This window comes from Thamnophis sirtalis, unplaced genomic scaffold (genome assembly GCF_051295495.1).
Source record: "Thamnophis sirtalis isolate CommonGarterSnake01/CBP01778 unplaced genomic scaffold, rThaSir2_p1.2 scaffold_12, whole genome shotgun sequence".
Taxonomy (NCBI): domain Eukaryota; kingdom Metazoa; phylum Chordata; class Lepidosauria; order Squamata; family Natricidae; genus Thamnophis; species Thamnophis sirtalis.
Window position 1 is genome coordinate 30,013,662 of NW_028261392.1, and position 16,093 is coordinate 30,029,754.

At 44.1% G+C, this 16,093-nt stretch overlaps 2 protein-coding genes across 2 annotated transcripts in view; both read left to right on the top strand.

Annotated features, from left to right (window-relative positions):
• LAMP1 (lysosome associated membrane protein 1) overlaps window positions 1-16,093 on the top strand; it is a 29,486-nt gene that overhangs the window by 11,227 nt on the left and 2,166 nt on the right. The window contains exons 3-7 of the mRNA XM_014058973.2: window positions 7,220-7,436; window positions 7,730-7,888; window positions 8,382-8,599; window positions 9,135-9,254; window positions 15,890-15,953. Of these exons, the coding sequence (XP_013914448.2) occupies window positions 7,220-7,436; window positions 7,730-7,888; window positions 8,382-8,599; window positions 9,135-9,254; window positions 15,890-15,953 (778 nt within the window). The remainder of the gene's footprint in view (window positions 1-7,219; window positions 7,437-7,729; window positions 7,889-8,381; window positions 8,600-9,134; window positions 9,255-15,889; window positions 15,954-16,093) is intronic.
• On the top strand, window positions 11,212-12,558 carry LOC148043279 (lamina-associated polypeptide 2-like). Its single transcript, XM_087726717.1, has one exon. It carries the CDS (start codon window positions 11,212-11,214, stop codon window positions 12,400-12,402), a length of 1,191 nt encoding a protein of 396 aa, XP_087582843.1. The 3' UTR covers window positions 12,403-12,558.

Below are 16,093 nucleotides of genomic sequence, written 5' to 3' on the forward strand. Positions count from 1 at the left end.
CCTTGACTAGAAATCCATCTTAGTTTAACATTTTATTATGACTTAAATAACAAAGCAAATAGCATTATTATAAATAGCAAATATTATGTGATGTGAGCAGCTACATTACTTATTTAGAAAAAACATATACTAGTAACATTAGATGTTTCTTTTTTTAATACTAATTGTATTTAAAAAATTACAGTTGCAAAGATAAAAAATAATGCAAATGAAAAAGACAGTGAAAAGTAAGAAAAATAGAAAATAAATAAAAATAAATAAAAAGAAAAATGTATAAAGAGACAACTTTCTGCTTTATAAGAAGTATAAACAATTTTAGTAACTTACTCTTTCTTATTTCAGTTCTTATCAGTAAAAGTCCATTAAGGACTGTCCATTAAAAGTCCAGAGATAATATCTATTTTGACCTTGATCAAATATATTGCATTCCTCCCTTTTATTTTTAACAATCTTAATCTTTAGCCCCTTCAAATAATGTCCAAAAACTTTAATTTCTTTTTATGTTTTCTTTATAAATCTCACAAACTTCTTTGAAGTTTTAACAAGCCTCTTTTTAAAGTCACTATTGGAAAATTATCCAGGTTTATTACATCCCTTTTAATTATCTTTCTGATACCAGCCTGCCATTTTTAAATCCACTTTCATACCTGTTTCACCCTTGTCAGGTAAAACTTGTTCCTTTTTCCATAATATCTTCTAACACAATATTTGTCTAGAGGCAGCCATTCTCAAAGTTATTTTCTGGGTCCTTTAAAAGTATCCTTCAATATATCAAATGTTAAAATAGTTTGCTTTGTTTGTATTAGCACATCAGATTTAAGTGATCTCCTTTAATGTTCTCCTGTAATCTTTTTCTTTCCTCTAGCATCCAACGTTCAAAGTCTTACCTATCTTTTATTTTTTTAGAATTAAAAAAAATCATTTTCTCACAGGAAGTCTTCTTCTAATTATTTCCAAAATCTTATTTCAAATCCATCTGTACCTCAATCTGTTTGAAACTTTCCAAAATCAAAGTTTAATCACTCTTTTTGCATCTTAACAGTTGAAAAGAAATTAAGCAATTTCCAAAAGTGGTTAGAAAAGGAAATATGGGAATTCAATGTTCTTTTGAAAGCATTGACTTGTTATAGGAAAATGGCTAATCCATCATATCTTAGACCTCTACAGCCACTGGAATCCCACTGTCTTTCAGTCTCCTCATTAAGAGCAGCTCTCTGAAGCATTTGTAGGTGGTCTCAGATCCACTCCTTATCCAGAAAGAAATTTCAGAGAGCCAACCAGCTGTTCAATCTGCTGTGGTGATTGTTCTGACATAGGCTTCCCCAAAAAGTATGAGGCAGAGTCCTGGTCCCGACAAAACCCCTTTTATTAAATGAAAGTGAATTCCTCTCATTCACATTCAGCAAGGCCTGGCAAATAGTCTTTCAAAGGAATATTTATGACGGCAGATCATATCTATCTTGGAAAGCTGCCATGTAAATATTTTCCAAATGAGGTGCTGTGCAAGGAAAGACAGAGCACAGAGTCTCTGAGATTCACAGACAGATCTTCACACTGTTGAAACGAATCTAACGACCAAATGAATTGTTTTCTGCAAAAGCCTTCCACCTGTGACTTTACTCCCAAGTCTACCCTGATTTCTGAGTTGTTCTTTTCTTCTGGCAACTCTGCGCATGTGCACATTGGGAACAGGCTATAACTGTTCCTCTGTGTCACTGCTGTCTAGCTCCGTAGGCACCTGATCACTGCCAGACGGCCTAGGCCCCTTCTCTGCCTCCAACGCAGAGCCCTCGTCTGAGCCTTCCCAGGCCTCCAGGACTGGCCCATGCTCCTCCCCAACCTCCTCACTGTCCGACTCTGCTGCCAGCTCCGCTGGCCGCTGGCAGGCCACAACAGTTGTTGGCTTCACTTTTAGTGGAATCATCTTCAATTTACTATTTCTTCACTGGAAGTTAGCATTACATTGTGTGCACAATTATTAGGCAGGCTGTATTTTGGAGGATTAATTTTATTATTGAACAACTACAGTGCTCAGGCAATCCAAAATGTTAATGCTCAAACATGAATATTCAAGAAAGTAAAAATGAGATTGTGGCTTTCTTAGGAGAATAATAATAATTGTGCCCAATTATTGGGCAACTATCAGTGTGCACAATTATTTTGCAACTACATGAAAAATGAAAATTTTCCCTTCTCATTTATTTTTAACTGTTAAAGTGAGAATACTAAACAAACAACTCAAAATTTACAAATAAACATTTCTGACAGTTCCCAAAAAAATATAAGTGACCAATATAGCCATCCTTCTTTTCAATAACAGTCATGAGCCTTCCATTCATGGAGTCTTGTCAGTTTCATGATCTGTTGATGATCAATTTTTTTTGAACATATTTTTATTTCAATTTCATAACATACAATCACATGTATACTATACATAGCCAATATCATATAGTATTAAATAGTAATTACATCAGTTCCTCTTGTCCTCAACGCCCCAAAAAGATTAACACGCATTATTAGCTCTTCTACTCTCCCTACACCTCTTTCTTCTACCTCTCTCTTATTTCCTATCTTCCCTCCCTCTTCCTTTCCTACTCTATTTCCCCTTCCTTTCTCCTCCTTCTCTCTCTACATCCCACTCCTCCTTATCCTCAACCTCCTCATCTTCCCCCCTTACCCTCTCTCTTATCCCCCCCTTCCCACTTTTCTTCTCCCTTCTGCTTCCCACTCTTCCTATCGTTGGTGTATTTCCGCTTCCATACTACTCTATTTCCTCTTCCTTTCTCTGTCTACTCTCTCCCCTTGCCACTCCTCCTTATACACCTCATCTTCCCCCTTCCCCCTCTCTCCTATCCATCTCTTCCTATCTTCTGCTCTCCTCTACTTCCAACTCTTCTATATCCTGACTTCCTTCCATCATTTTCTACTCTACTTCCCCTTCCTTTCTCCTTCTCTTCTCTCCCTTTACCACACCTCCTTATACACCTCATTTTCCCCCTTCACCCTCCCTCCTATCCCTCTCTTCTTATCTTTCTTCTCTCCTCTACTTCCCACTCTTCCTCTGATTCACTTAATGTGTTTCGGCATCTGAGCAAAATCCATTTTGTATTGATGGTATTTATAATTCCATTTCAATATACTTAAAAAAGAAAAAAATAACAGTATACATATACAATCATCCAACATCCCTCCTCCAGCTTAGTAAACTCCACTCCCTCCCATCCTCCCCCCAAGCCCCTGACCTTCCCCCATCCTGACTTCCCAGAACCAATACAAGGTATAAATCTTTAACAAAAACAGTTTAAGATATACTTAAGAGAAAACATAGAAAGTTAATAACATCTTTGAATTCATATTAGCTCCTCCTTGCTAGGCTAACTATAAATAATTTGTATCGTTTCTGATCTTAGTCATAAACTATCTGAAATTTCCTAGACCCATATTTATTTTGAATATAGTCAGTCCATTTTTCCCAGTCTGGTTTATATCTCTCATTTGAGTTATCCTTGAGATATGTAACTATTTTAGCCATCTCTGCTAAGTTTGTGATCTTCAATATCCATTCCTAACTAGTAAACAAATCTTATTTCTTCCAATATTGCGCCACCAACAATCTAGCTGCAGTTATGAAATGCCAAGTCAAGTTGATCTCTACTGCTGTAGAGTCGGTAATTATACATAACAAAGAATAGGTGGATTATTTTTTTTTGAGAGAGAGAGCATTTTACATAATCCATCATATTTGTGTCCAGAATACCTTAACCTTTTTATAAATCTACCATGTTTTTTTCCCAACCCGTAGCAAGGCATTCCCCAGAGCATGACCTTTAACGTTCTCATCCACCTCTTTATTATACAGCAAACAAGCAGTCATATACCAAATCAAACCCTTCAATACTGAGCGCTCCATTTCCTGCTAAATTAATCCAATCGCTTAACATTCCATATTAGGGATTTAGTTACCATCCTTAGCCCCCTGAAACTTTTTAATAGCCATCTGAACATCTTGAAATTTAACCTTTGGCCTAGCTCCTCCCACTGTTTCTGATGTAACACCTGTATGCTCCTGAACAATGGCTTGTGTACGTTGCTTTCTTAATTCCTGTTCCATCCGCCTGGTAACCACACGGTTTTGTCTTGTTCTTTAGCATCTTGTACCTCTGAAAGAACAAGTTGATCCTCCCTTGTTAAAACTTGAGTGGCTTGCTTTCCATCATATCCTTCTCTTTGTCTAGTTCTAGAAGAAGAGGGTTGTCCACCCACCAATACGTTGGTGTAGAAATCTTGAGCTTTCCATACTGTATTGAGGCGATGTCTTTTTCCAAGATAGCTAAATGTGATGCCGGTTGGTGCGTCCCATCTAAACTGTATCTGGCGATTTTTGAGCTCTTCCACTAGAAAGGCATAATCTTTCCTCGATCTCAGCATTTTAGGTGGTATCTTGTTCAAGACAGTCACCTCCCAACCCCGGATTTGAAACTTATTTTTGTAGGATTCCTGTAATGCCGTATTTCTCGCATTTCTAGTGGCGAAGTAGACCACTATATCTCTTGGCAATTGTTTTTCTTTTGCCAACGAGGAATTAACTCGATAAACCTTTTCAATTCGCAAGTCAAGATTCCTTCCCGCCATCAGGTCGAAGGCTTCAGAGAGAGTCTGTTTCAGGTTCTCTTGTGTGCTTTCAGGGAGACCCCTTATCCTTAAAGCCAATTCCATTTGCCTATACTGTAGCATTAGGCCATCCTTCTTTTCAATAACAGTCATGAGCCTTCCATTCATGGAGTCTTGTCGTTTCATGATCTGTTGATGATCAATTTTTTATGCGACAGCAACCACAGCTTTCCAGACACTGTTCAGAGAGGTGTACTATTTTCCTTCACCATAAATCTCTCGTTTAACAAGTTCTCAATAGCATTTAGGTCAGGTGAGGAAGTGGGCCATGTCATTATTCTTTCATTTCATTCATTCTTTACTGGCTAGCCACACAGTGGAGTACTTCGATGCACACAATGGAGCATTGTTCTGCATAAAAATCATGGTCTTCTTCAGTGGTGGGTTGCAGGTGGTACATCCCGGGTACAGGTGTACCAGTGCCTGCCGGGAGCACTGGGTACCGTTCCATCCTCTTACTTGTATTTGAGCTCTTCGGCGCTTACGCACACGGAGCATACAGCATCTGCCCAATGTTCCGCCGAGCAGCTGGAGCATCGCGGAGGCATTGCAGAGCATCGCAGGAGGCAAGGACACATATGCGCGTTCATGTGGTGGATGCCGGGCCCCGTTGCACTGTACCGGTTGCAACGGGATCCGGAACCCACCACTGGTCTTCTTGAAAGATGCAGACTTTTTCCTGTACCACTACTTGAAGAAAGTGTTTTCTAAAAACTGGCAGTAGGGTTGGGAGTTGATTTTAAGTCCATCTTCAACCTGTAAATGTTCAACTATCTCATTTTTCATAATACCAGCCCATACCAGTACCCCACCTCCATCTTGCTGGTGTCTGAGTCGAAGTGGAGCTTTGTGCCCATTACTGATCCAGCCACCGCCAGCCATCCTGTCTGTCAAGAGTCACTCATCAATCCATAAAACCATTGAAAAATCTGTCTTCAGATATTTCTTAGCCTAGTCTTGCCATTTTATGTGTCTTGTTCAGTATTGGTTGGATTTCAGCCTTTCTTACCTTGGCCATGTCTCTGAGCACTGAACACGTTGTACTTATAGGCACTCAATGTAGATTGTAGTTCTGAAATATAACAGCACTGGAAGATAATGGCTTCCTGGTAACTTCACATTTGATTCTTCTTAAATCTTTGACAGTTAATGTGCGTCTTTTTTTCCTCAACACGTTTCTTGCGACGCTGTTGACTATTTGCAACAAAACATTTGATGGTTCTGTGATCACATCTTAATATCTTAGCAATTTCAAGAGTGCTGCATCCCTCTGAAAGACTTTTTACAATTTTTGATTTTTCAAAGTCAGTTAAATCTCTCTTTTTAGCCCATTTTGCCTGAGGAAAAGAAGCTGCTTAATAATTATGTACACCTTGATTTAGGGTGTTGATCTCCTTAGGCCACACCCTCCCTCATTATACAAATACATGTCACTTGACATGCTTATGCCAACTAAGCTGCAGGAATTGGGTATGTCTAGTTTAATGAAAAGAAGGACTAGGGGAGACATGATAGCAGTATTCCAATATCTCAGGGGTTGCCACAAAGAAGAGGGAGTCAAACTATTCTCCAGGGCACCTGAGGGCAGAACAAGGAGCAATGGGTGGAAACTAATCAAGGAGAGAAGCAACATAGAACTGAGAAGAAATTTCCTGACAGAAAACAATTCATCAGTGGAATAGCTTGCCTCTAGAAATTGTGAATGACCCAACACTGGAAGTCTTTAAGAAGATATGGAATAGTAATTGGTTATGGCTATAGGTGTAGGGTTTCCTGCCTAGGCAGGGGGTTGGACTAGAAGACTTCCAAGATCCCTTCCAACTCTGCTGTTGTATTGTATTGTAAGTTTATACAGCTTGGAAATGTAAAATATGCATACAAAGGATGATTTAGTCAAAATACTCACTTGCCTAATAATTGTGCACATTTCTAATTATTATTCTTTGCCTCTGCCCCTCCTAAGAAAAGCTGTTTAGAATATAAAATCAAAATTAAATGATAAGGTGTGGTTGAAAAGTTTTGCTCAAGAACCATCTCAATTCTGTGTATAACGAGAATGAACGTAGATGTCAAGGCTGCTACAAATATATGGGCATGTGTTAATGTTGCCCATGTATTGGGCAAGATTGACCATTGTATGATGAAGGAATTATATGTTTGAAGTGCTCATTATCAATGCTGGGCATATAAAAATAAATGATCAAAAATTGATTTATTAGTTTGAGATTTGGCAGATTTGTGTATAAATCCATATTCACCCATGATATTCTCACAAGATTGTTGTGGGGGGAAATAGACAGGAGGTGTAGCAGATACATTTACCATTTTGAGTTATGTGTAAAAATAGTATAGGTGGGATACAAAATAAATACTTGTTAGATCACCTTTTATAAATTTTGTTTGGCCTTCCCACTCAAATGAATATGTAATAATCTATTGTATACTATTGTGGGCTTGTTGGAAGGAAGTTCACTTCAAACTAAAATCATGGGAGATTGCATGTTAAATTTACAGGTGTTAAATATAAATAATCTCTTATGTATTTTAGAATGCAATCTTCACACTTCCATCTGATGCTCATGAAATGAATGTTAGCACCTGTGGCAACCAGAAAACTCCTGAACAAATCCTTGTACTTGGATTTGGCAAAGGACATTCATTAAATATGACATTTGCGAAAAAAGCATCTCTCTACGTGGTCAGTGAGTTGGCGTTCAAATTCAACTTGAGTGATTCTTCCATTTTCCCCAATTCATCTGGTGGAGGTAAGTGAAAAGGTTTTTTTTTTAAGGTTTTCAAAATCCACTGCACAGGGTGGTATAATTGGTAAAGGTGTTGGATTAGAAACAGAAAGACTTGGGGTGGCTTTGGGCTAGTCTTTTACTGTCTTGACCCAACCTCTCTGCATTATGAGGAGAAAAATAGGAGGAGAAAGCACTGTAAATAGGGACTTGAGCCTGATTGGAAGATGGGTTATAATGTCTAATAAATAATGTTGGGTTTCACTTGTATAGAATTATCTGAAGAATCATAAACTACTGTCTGTTTCTTGCTACAGAACTACCAGAAGTAAAACATGGAACTGATATTCAAGCAGACCTAAATACAAAATATGTGTGCCATAGCAACAAGTCAATAACTGTGGAAAAAGTGTCTGTTCTTCTTAGTGATGTTTCAGTTGAAGCATATGTTACAAATGACACCCTCAGTAAGAAAGGTAAGTACTTCTAAAGAGTAACAACACTAACTTAAGTATTTCTATTCAGTCTAAGTCTAGCACTGAGTCTTACCCACTTTCATCCAAAACCATTTGACGGTTTTGTAATTGTTTTAATAACATGGACTTCTAAGAAAAGAACACATTGCAGGCTTAGTAGAGTGTTGGATTTCACTGAATCATTGTATAACTTTAAAACATATTTAAAAAACAATTACTATTGTTGGGGGGACATATGCACTTGGGGGTTATATGTGAGTGGCATATTTAGGGATGCATTTAAAGAAAAAAGGAGCAGATTCTCCCTTTTGTGTCACATTTTTAAAATTCCAGTTTGGTAATTATTGTTGAAGGAGCTCTGTGGTTCCATCCATTGTTTTGGGGCATTCGGTTAATGTTTAAGTAGGCATTTCTCCTGGCTATTGGAAATAAGGGGTTCATAATTTTTCAGTAAAGTGTTCCAGCCTTGTGATTTGTAGTTGTTGTTTTTTAGACACAATTTGTTATGAAGACAAACCTACTAGTAGTCCCATAACCACTACTCACTTACCATCAACTCATATACCTTCAACTGCTGTTGTTACAACTACCAGTGTACCACCCTCATTAAAACCAGAAGTTGGACACTACAGTGTAAATGGTTCATCTGGGATGTGCTTACGTGCTTCTATGGCTCTGCAACTTAATCTCACCTACAGTGCACAAAATAAGGTATGTAACTTTAATATACTTTTATGCTTTCCAAAAGATCAGATTCTTGCAACTGGAGCACCTTTTTAAAGTCTCATCACTCTTAAGTAGTAGTTCTAGTATTTTGTACATGTAGAACATTTTTTCATAACTCATTTCCATTTATTTTTATTAAATTTAGAAACTTCCCATCTCATATAGCTACTTTGGGCGGTATACAAGTAAAATAATATTACTGCTGTATCTATATATGTGTGCGTTTGTGTTACATAAAGTATACCTTAATAAGATAGCTTTGAAAAGTTTATTTTCAGCTTTAAAACAAAGTTTTAATCATACTACAAGCTTAGAATGGTTGAAACAATTGCTTTCAACTGTGAATATTTTAAAAACCTTTAATCAGACTACACTATTATTATAAATAATTGTGAGACATATAACAGTTCTTTACTATTTGGATAGATACAATTAAACTAAAATAGTACATAACGAAAATTGCTACTTTTTCTTCTATGTGAAGCTTAAACTTTCTATCACAATGTTTTTTTTCCAAAAGAACGTTTCAAAAGTGTTGAATATTCCACCAAATGCAGAGCCTTCTGGGAAGTGTGATAACAACACAGTTACTTTAAATTTAACTTCTGGGACCACCAAAATTTCTTTCAATTTTGCACAGGTAAGCATAATTCAATGTACAGCACGTTAAGTAAGCATGTGACTTTAACTTACAACTTCTTGCTGACTTCTGACCTGCAAAGTCAATGGGGAAGCTGCAGGAAGTCATAAGTCCCGGGAAGCTTGTAAGCAGATCAATGGAAGAGTGATTTCCACAATGTAACTATATGGGGGATGGCTGCAGTGGTCTGGCATGCATAAGCACTGCGGGGGCAGAGGTTGCTGCAGAGGGAAACTTCAGGAAAGTGGAGGGAGCAAGTTCAACCTCTGTCAGCTTCTCCATTGATTATGCTTGTGGGAAATTGGCAAGGAAAGTTGCAAATGATAATAGCAGGATGCTGCAATCATCACAAGTGTGAGCCAGTAGCGAATGCCCTTGGATTATGATCACATGATTGATTGAGGGTGCTGCAATGGCTGGTATTTGGAGAGCCAGTTGTAAGAATCACTTATTCTGCATCATGATAACTTTGAACAGTCGCTGAACAAGAGGTTCTTAATCTGCAGATTGTATAATATTTCTAAAAAGTTTTAATTACTGCTGCTAGACATTAGAATATAATTTTCTCCTGTGTGCTGCTCCGGGAATCCAATCATGGGTTAACTTAGCCCTCTAGCCTTGAGACTGAGTATGCAAATTTCAAAGTCACGCCTCCTCTGACTGGACTTCCGTTTCCATTCAGTTTCTCTTACTCAGTCCAAGCCTACAGACTTATTTCAATTCTCTCTTGACTAATTGATAATTTCTCAGGATTAATACTGGATTTCCTTGGTTTTTCATTGTGGATTTCTTGTTGGTTGGAGGTAAAGCGGCAGTTTTCTGCCAGCCGATTCCTCTCTCACTACTCCCTTTGCAGGGATATCGGATTACTGTAGCTGGAGCGTGGGGCGATCTTGCCGTTCCCAAACGGCTTCTCTGCCTGTCCTCCCTTTAAGTTCGGCGCGCAGGGAAGCTGAGTCTCTCCAGCGCCGCCTTCCCACACCGGATAGCACCCGCCTACGGGCGCGGTCAGATCCGAAGCTGTGGCTTATCGGGGCTGTTCCTCTCCTCCCCCCTGCCTCCCTCCCTTCTGCCCTCGCTGGAGCGGCTGCCGGAGGATTGCATGGATCGGCTGTTTGGGATTTCTCCCTGCCGTTTCTTTTAAATTTCGCGCCTTTGATGCCGGCTGCCTTATTTGGAAGCAACTTCACGCATGCGTGATAATGTCTGGGGATGAGAAGGCAGAATTTATTCGCGCGCTTGAGTCTGCGCACTGCTTTCGTCCCTCCCTTTTCCCTCACTCGAGGTTGCTGACTCAGGAAGGAGGTCGCTTCTCTCTTTGTCTCTGCTTCCACGTGGCGTTCTTGGCGAGTGCTTTGCAATTGCATTCCTTTGTTTCGCTGATTGAGCTCTTTCAAATTCATACTATGGCTGATCAATCGGTAGCGCAAGGTACTGTCGGGCCAGTTTCTGAGCCCCGTTCCCCTGGCGAGGGGGGGGGGGGGATAACCCTGGGCCTAGCAAGGCCACGACCAGGGCTTCCAGTAGCAGGCCTCGAGCCTCATCTACTGTTCGGGATAAGTCGCACAAGCGCAAAGATAAGGCCAAGGCTCCCCCCAAGGCATCTGGGGCTCCCATTTGTTCCCCTCCGGTTCTGATTCAGCAGCCTGTTTCTCCGGTGCGAGTCGTTGAGCAGGGTTAGTCCCCTGATATTCAGCTTCCCCAGGCCCCTCTTCCTGAGGTAGGGGTTTTCAGGCCTCAATCTCCCCCAATTATTTCTGAGGCTAGTGGGGCTTCTCTTCGTTCGCCTCCACGCGCTGGGCCTTCTGCCACATTCACCCCCACAGCTGCAGGCCTCAGGCCTCTGGAGGGCCAGGATTTGGGCCTTCCTGCTGATTTTTACAGCATGATCTCAGAGGCTATTTCCAGAGGGGTGGATGCGGAATTAATGCGTAGATCCCAGACCTCCAGGCCTACTATGGCCTACTCGGGCCTAGCTCCTCAGGCACTGCAAGGGGATTCTTCCATCCTGCAAACAGATCCTCCTTCCCCTTTCCCCTCTGTGTTTAGTGCACAATCTCCTTTAGTGGAGGAAGGTGAAATCCCGGATAGGGATTTTTCTGGTGATGAGGGCCTAGCTATGGATCAGCCTACTGCCCCTGGGCTCTTCAGGCACACTCTTTTCAAGTCTCTGCTGTATAAGGCCAAGACTACCGCCCACATGGGGGAGGCGGTTTCTGGAGAAAGTGCTGCTGTGGGCCTGGATGCCACCGAGCGGCTCTTTGCTGAGCAGGTGGCCTTACAGGATTTTATCCCATCTCCCAAGCTTTTTCTTGATTTAATCCAGAAGCAGTGGGATGAGCCGACCGCAGTTAAGCCTCCAGGGTCTGGAGATAGGAAACTTTACACATCTTCCCCAGAGTTGGAGGCACTCCTCCAGTTTCCCACGGTGGATGCTCCCATTGTTGCTCTTGCTTCACCGGCGTTAATTCCTTCTGAAATTTCAGAAGGTTTGAAGGCCGAGGACCGCAAGGCCAAATCGGTCATTCGTAAAACTCATCAGGCAGCGGCGTGGGCCTTACGTTCCGCTACTGCAGCTTCCTTCTTTAATAGGACTTTCTTAGTTTGGCTGAGACAACTACAGGAAAGGCTGGACCCGGAGGAACTGCGCCTCCAACAGGATGTCACCAAGCTGATAGCAGCCGTAGAGTATTCTGCAGATGCCACCCTTAGCGCGGCAAAATTTGCATCCCGAGCCGTGGTTTCCAATGTGGCCTCTCGCCGCTTGCTCTGGCTCCGCCACTGGCAAGCTGATGTCAAATCTAAGTGGCGCCTAGCATCCACGCCCTTCAAGGGCGGGGCCTTGTTTGGTGCAGTGCTGGATCCCATTCTCATTGAGACTCGGGACAAACGCAAGGTGCTTCCCTCCAGCAGCGCCCGTGTACTTAGGAGGCCACAGCCTTATAGTAGGCGGCAGCCCTTTCGGTCTGGGGACTCGGGGTTTACTTCCGCCCCCTATGTCCCCAACTACACCAGGGGGTTCTCCCAGGCACAGGACCGTGGCCAGGACCGAGCTGGGGCCAGAGACAGGGGGCGCCAGCAGGGTCAGGCGCAGAGTAGACGGTCCTCCCGAGGAGCGGGCAACCGTTCCTTTCGTAGATACCGCTGACTCGCAGGAGGTAGGGGCCATAGGAGGACATCTCTTGGCCTTCGCCCACCAATGGGCGGAGCTCACATCAGACGCCTGGGCCCTTCAAGTGGTGAGCTTGGGTCTCACTCTAGAATTTCTATCCATCCCCCCGAGGAGGTTCATCAGGTGCCCTGTGCCCAGGTGCCCGTCGAAATGGCGCCTTATGGACGCCGAGATATTCCATCTTCTCACCATCAGGGCCATAGAACAGGTACCCAAGGGGCAGGAAGGCCTAGGGTTTTATTCCATCTTGTTCCTGGTACCAAAGAACTCCGGGGGATGGAGGGCAATCCTAGATTTGAAACAGCTCAATCAGCATATCAAATACCAAAAATTCAAAATGCAGTCTCTAAAGAGCATATTGGCTTCCATCCGCCAAGGCGACATGATGACTTCCATAGACATCAAAGAAGCGTACCTCCATGTGCCCATTCATCCGGCACATCGGAAGTTCCTGCGGTTTCACTTCAACGGCCGCCATTATCAATACCGGGCCTTGCCATTCGGCCTCTCCTCGGCCCCGCGCACGTTCACCAAACTTCTGGCAGTGTTGGCAGCTTCCCTTCGCTCAATTCCAATACGCATCAATTGTTATTTAGACGACGTGTTGGTGTTGTCGCCTTCTCGAGATCAGGCTCTCCGAGACCTACAGGTCACGATGGACTCATTGCGAAACCATGGATTTGTCCTCAACCTGCCCAAGAGCCATCTGCATCCAACCACGTCCCTCCTCCATCTGGGAACCACCATCAACTCGATGTCGTGCGAGGTTTTCCTGTCCCCAGAAAGGAGGCAGAGCATATACCATCTGGCGCATCATGTGCTATCTCAACGGCGAGTACCACTGCTGTCGCTGTCCAAACTGCTAGGAAAGATGATCTCCTGCATCGGCGTGGTGCCCTGGGCCAGGTTCCATGCGCGCCCTCTCCAGTGGTTTCTGCTGCCCTTCCAGAGAGCGCATACCAGTCATTCCCACATCAAGGTGCAGCTTCCGGGCAAGGCCAGGTGGTCCCTGCATTGGTGGATGTCGTCCAGGCTCCTCCGGGGATGTCCATTCAAGGAGCCGGACCGCGTTCAAGTTACAACGGACGCCAGTTTATTTGGATGGGGGGCCCATGCCCTGGACAGAGTGGCCCAAGGTCGCTGGTCAGATCAGGAGCTGACGAACAGCATAAACTGGCTGGAGTTGCGGGCCATCCGTCTAGCTCTCCTGGAGTTTCGGGACATTGTATCTCATTGCCATGTGTTAATTTTGACCGACAATGTGGCCTCCAAGGCCCACATCAACCGCCAAGGGGGAACACAGTCCAGAGCTCTGATGCTGGAAGCGGAAAGGTTGTTCCATTGGGCGGAGCCCAGACTCTCATCGATTCGGGCGGAGCACATCTCGGGCGAAGCCAACACTCAGGCGGACTGGCTGAGCAGAGCGACTGTGGATCAGGGGGAGTGGCAGCTCCACCCCATTCTCTTCCAGGAACTCTCTCGCCGCTTCGGCCTACCCGAGGTGGATCTGTTTGCTCACCCGCACAACGCGCAGCTTCCCCGGTTTTACTCCCGATACCAGACTCCAGGGGCGGAGGGAGTAGACGCTCCACGCAGTCGGTGGCCGGCCGGCCTTCTTTATGCCTTTCCTCCTCTCCCGATCCTTCCGTCGGTCATTCAGAAGATCTTGGCGGAACAGGCGGAAGTACTGCTGGTCGCTCCGATGTGGCCCAGACGTCCCTGGTACGCGGACCTCGTCCATCTGTCCGTTTCGCGTCCTTGGAGGATTCCGGACGACCGGATTCAGCTCAACCAAGGGGCTCTCCTGCATCCGAGCCCTCAGCTGTTGCAGTTAGCCGTGTGGCACGTGAGCGGGCGATGCTAGCGGCCCTTCACTATTCGGATGAAGTCATTTCTACCATTCAAGCGGCCCGTCGCCCGTCAACTACCCGTATTTACGAGGCTACCTGGCAGGCCTTCTGTCGGTGGTGCCGGCGCACCGGGGTCGATCCCATCAAGGCCTCGGTGCCCCAAGTTCTGGATTTCTTGCAGTCCGGCCTCAACAAAGGGTTGGCGCCAAACACGCTTCGCCGTCAGTTCACAGCCTTGTCGACGGTGGTCGGGGGTGGCCAAGGCCGCTCCTTATCTCAGCACTCGCGGGTTCGGACCTTCCTTAAGGGTGCATCCAACTTACGACCGCCGACGGTACACCGTTATCCCACGTGGGATTTGACCTTGGTTCTCAGGGCCCTAACAGCTGCCCCCTTTGAACCTCTCCATTCCATCAGCCTCCGATTATTGACGCTCAAGACGGCTTTTCTGGTGGCCATAACATCGGCCAGGAGGGTGTCAGAGCTAGCAGCCCTTTCTGTTCGTGCGGATCTTTGCATCTTCCACCCGAACAAGGTGGTGCTTCGTTTGGATCCGACCTTTCTTCCAAAGATAAACTCGTTGTTTCACAGGACTCAGGAACTTGTCCTGCTGGACTTTTGTCCTCACCCGTCTCATCCGCAGGAACGCCAGTGGCACCATCTGGATGTTCGCAGGGCTCTTCGTCGCTATGTGAAACGCACTGCGTCGTTCCGACGATCAGAGGCTCTGTTCGTCTCCTTCCAGCCGTCTTCAATGGGACAGAAGGTGTCCTCCCACACCATCGGCCGATGGTTGAAAGCTTGCATTGCGTTGGCGTATGACACCCACTCCAGACCGGTTCCAAGGCGGATCACTCCTCATTCCACCAGGAGTGCGGCCACCACAGCGGCCTGGGCGACGCAAGCGTCTGTAGAAGAGATTTGCAGGGCGGCCACCTGGGCGTCGCCCTCACTCTTTATTCGCCACTACAAGATTGATGTCTTTGCCTCGGCTGAGGCGTCCTTTGGGCGGAGAGTGTTGCAAAGGGTCCTTCCGTCTGCGGAGGAGCCTGACCAGCCTAGCTCCCGCCCTGGGACTTAATTGCTTTGGCATATCCCATGATTGGATTCCCGGAGCAGCACACAGGAGAATGACCGTTGTCTTACCTGAACGGTCCTTCTATGGGTGCTGCGAAGGGAATCCAAACCCGCCCGCAGTTTCGGCTGGTCAGGGCTCCATTTTGATCGTGACTCTGTGACTTTCTTATTCTGACTGGACTCAACTAGGTAGTGCTGGATGGCCTGCGGCTTCATTGACAATTGACATATTGTTCCTTCGGTGGACTTCGTACGAGAACTGAATGGAAACGGAAGTCCAGTCAGAGGAGGCGTGACTTTGAAATTTGCATACTCAGTCTCAAGGCTAGAGGGCTAAGTTAACCCATGATTGGATTCCCTTCGCAGCACCCATAGAAGGACCGTTCAGGTAAGACAACGGTCATTTCAAACTTCACACATTAGGCAAGTTTCCTCTGAATTAAAAACTGCAAGGTGTTTGAACTGCAAACACTTGAGTAGCTTTTGTTAAAGAAAAATGAAATTAATAAGACATTAAATCTGTTTTTTTTTTTAAGAATTCAAGTACTGAGAAGTACTTCCTGCATGGCATCTTCCTGAGTGCAGAAGTTCCTTCTACAGGTAAAAATTCAATTTTTTATAAGATGTTAATATTCTAAAGATTTAAAAAATACAGTGGGTTTTAAAAGTTTCAACTTCTCAATTAAATTCCTTTCACATTTCCTAAATTAGCATTAATGTACATTATTTATTCCTTTTCT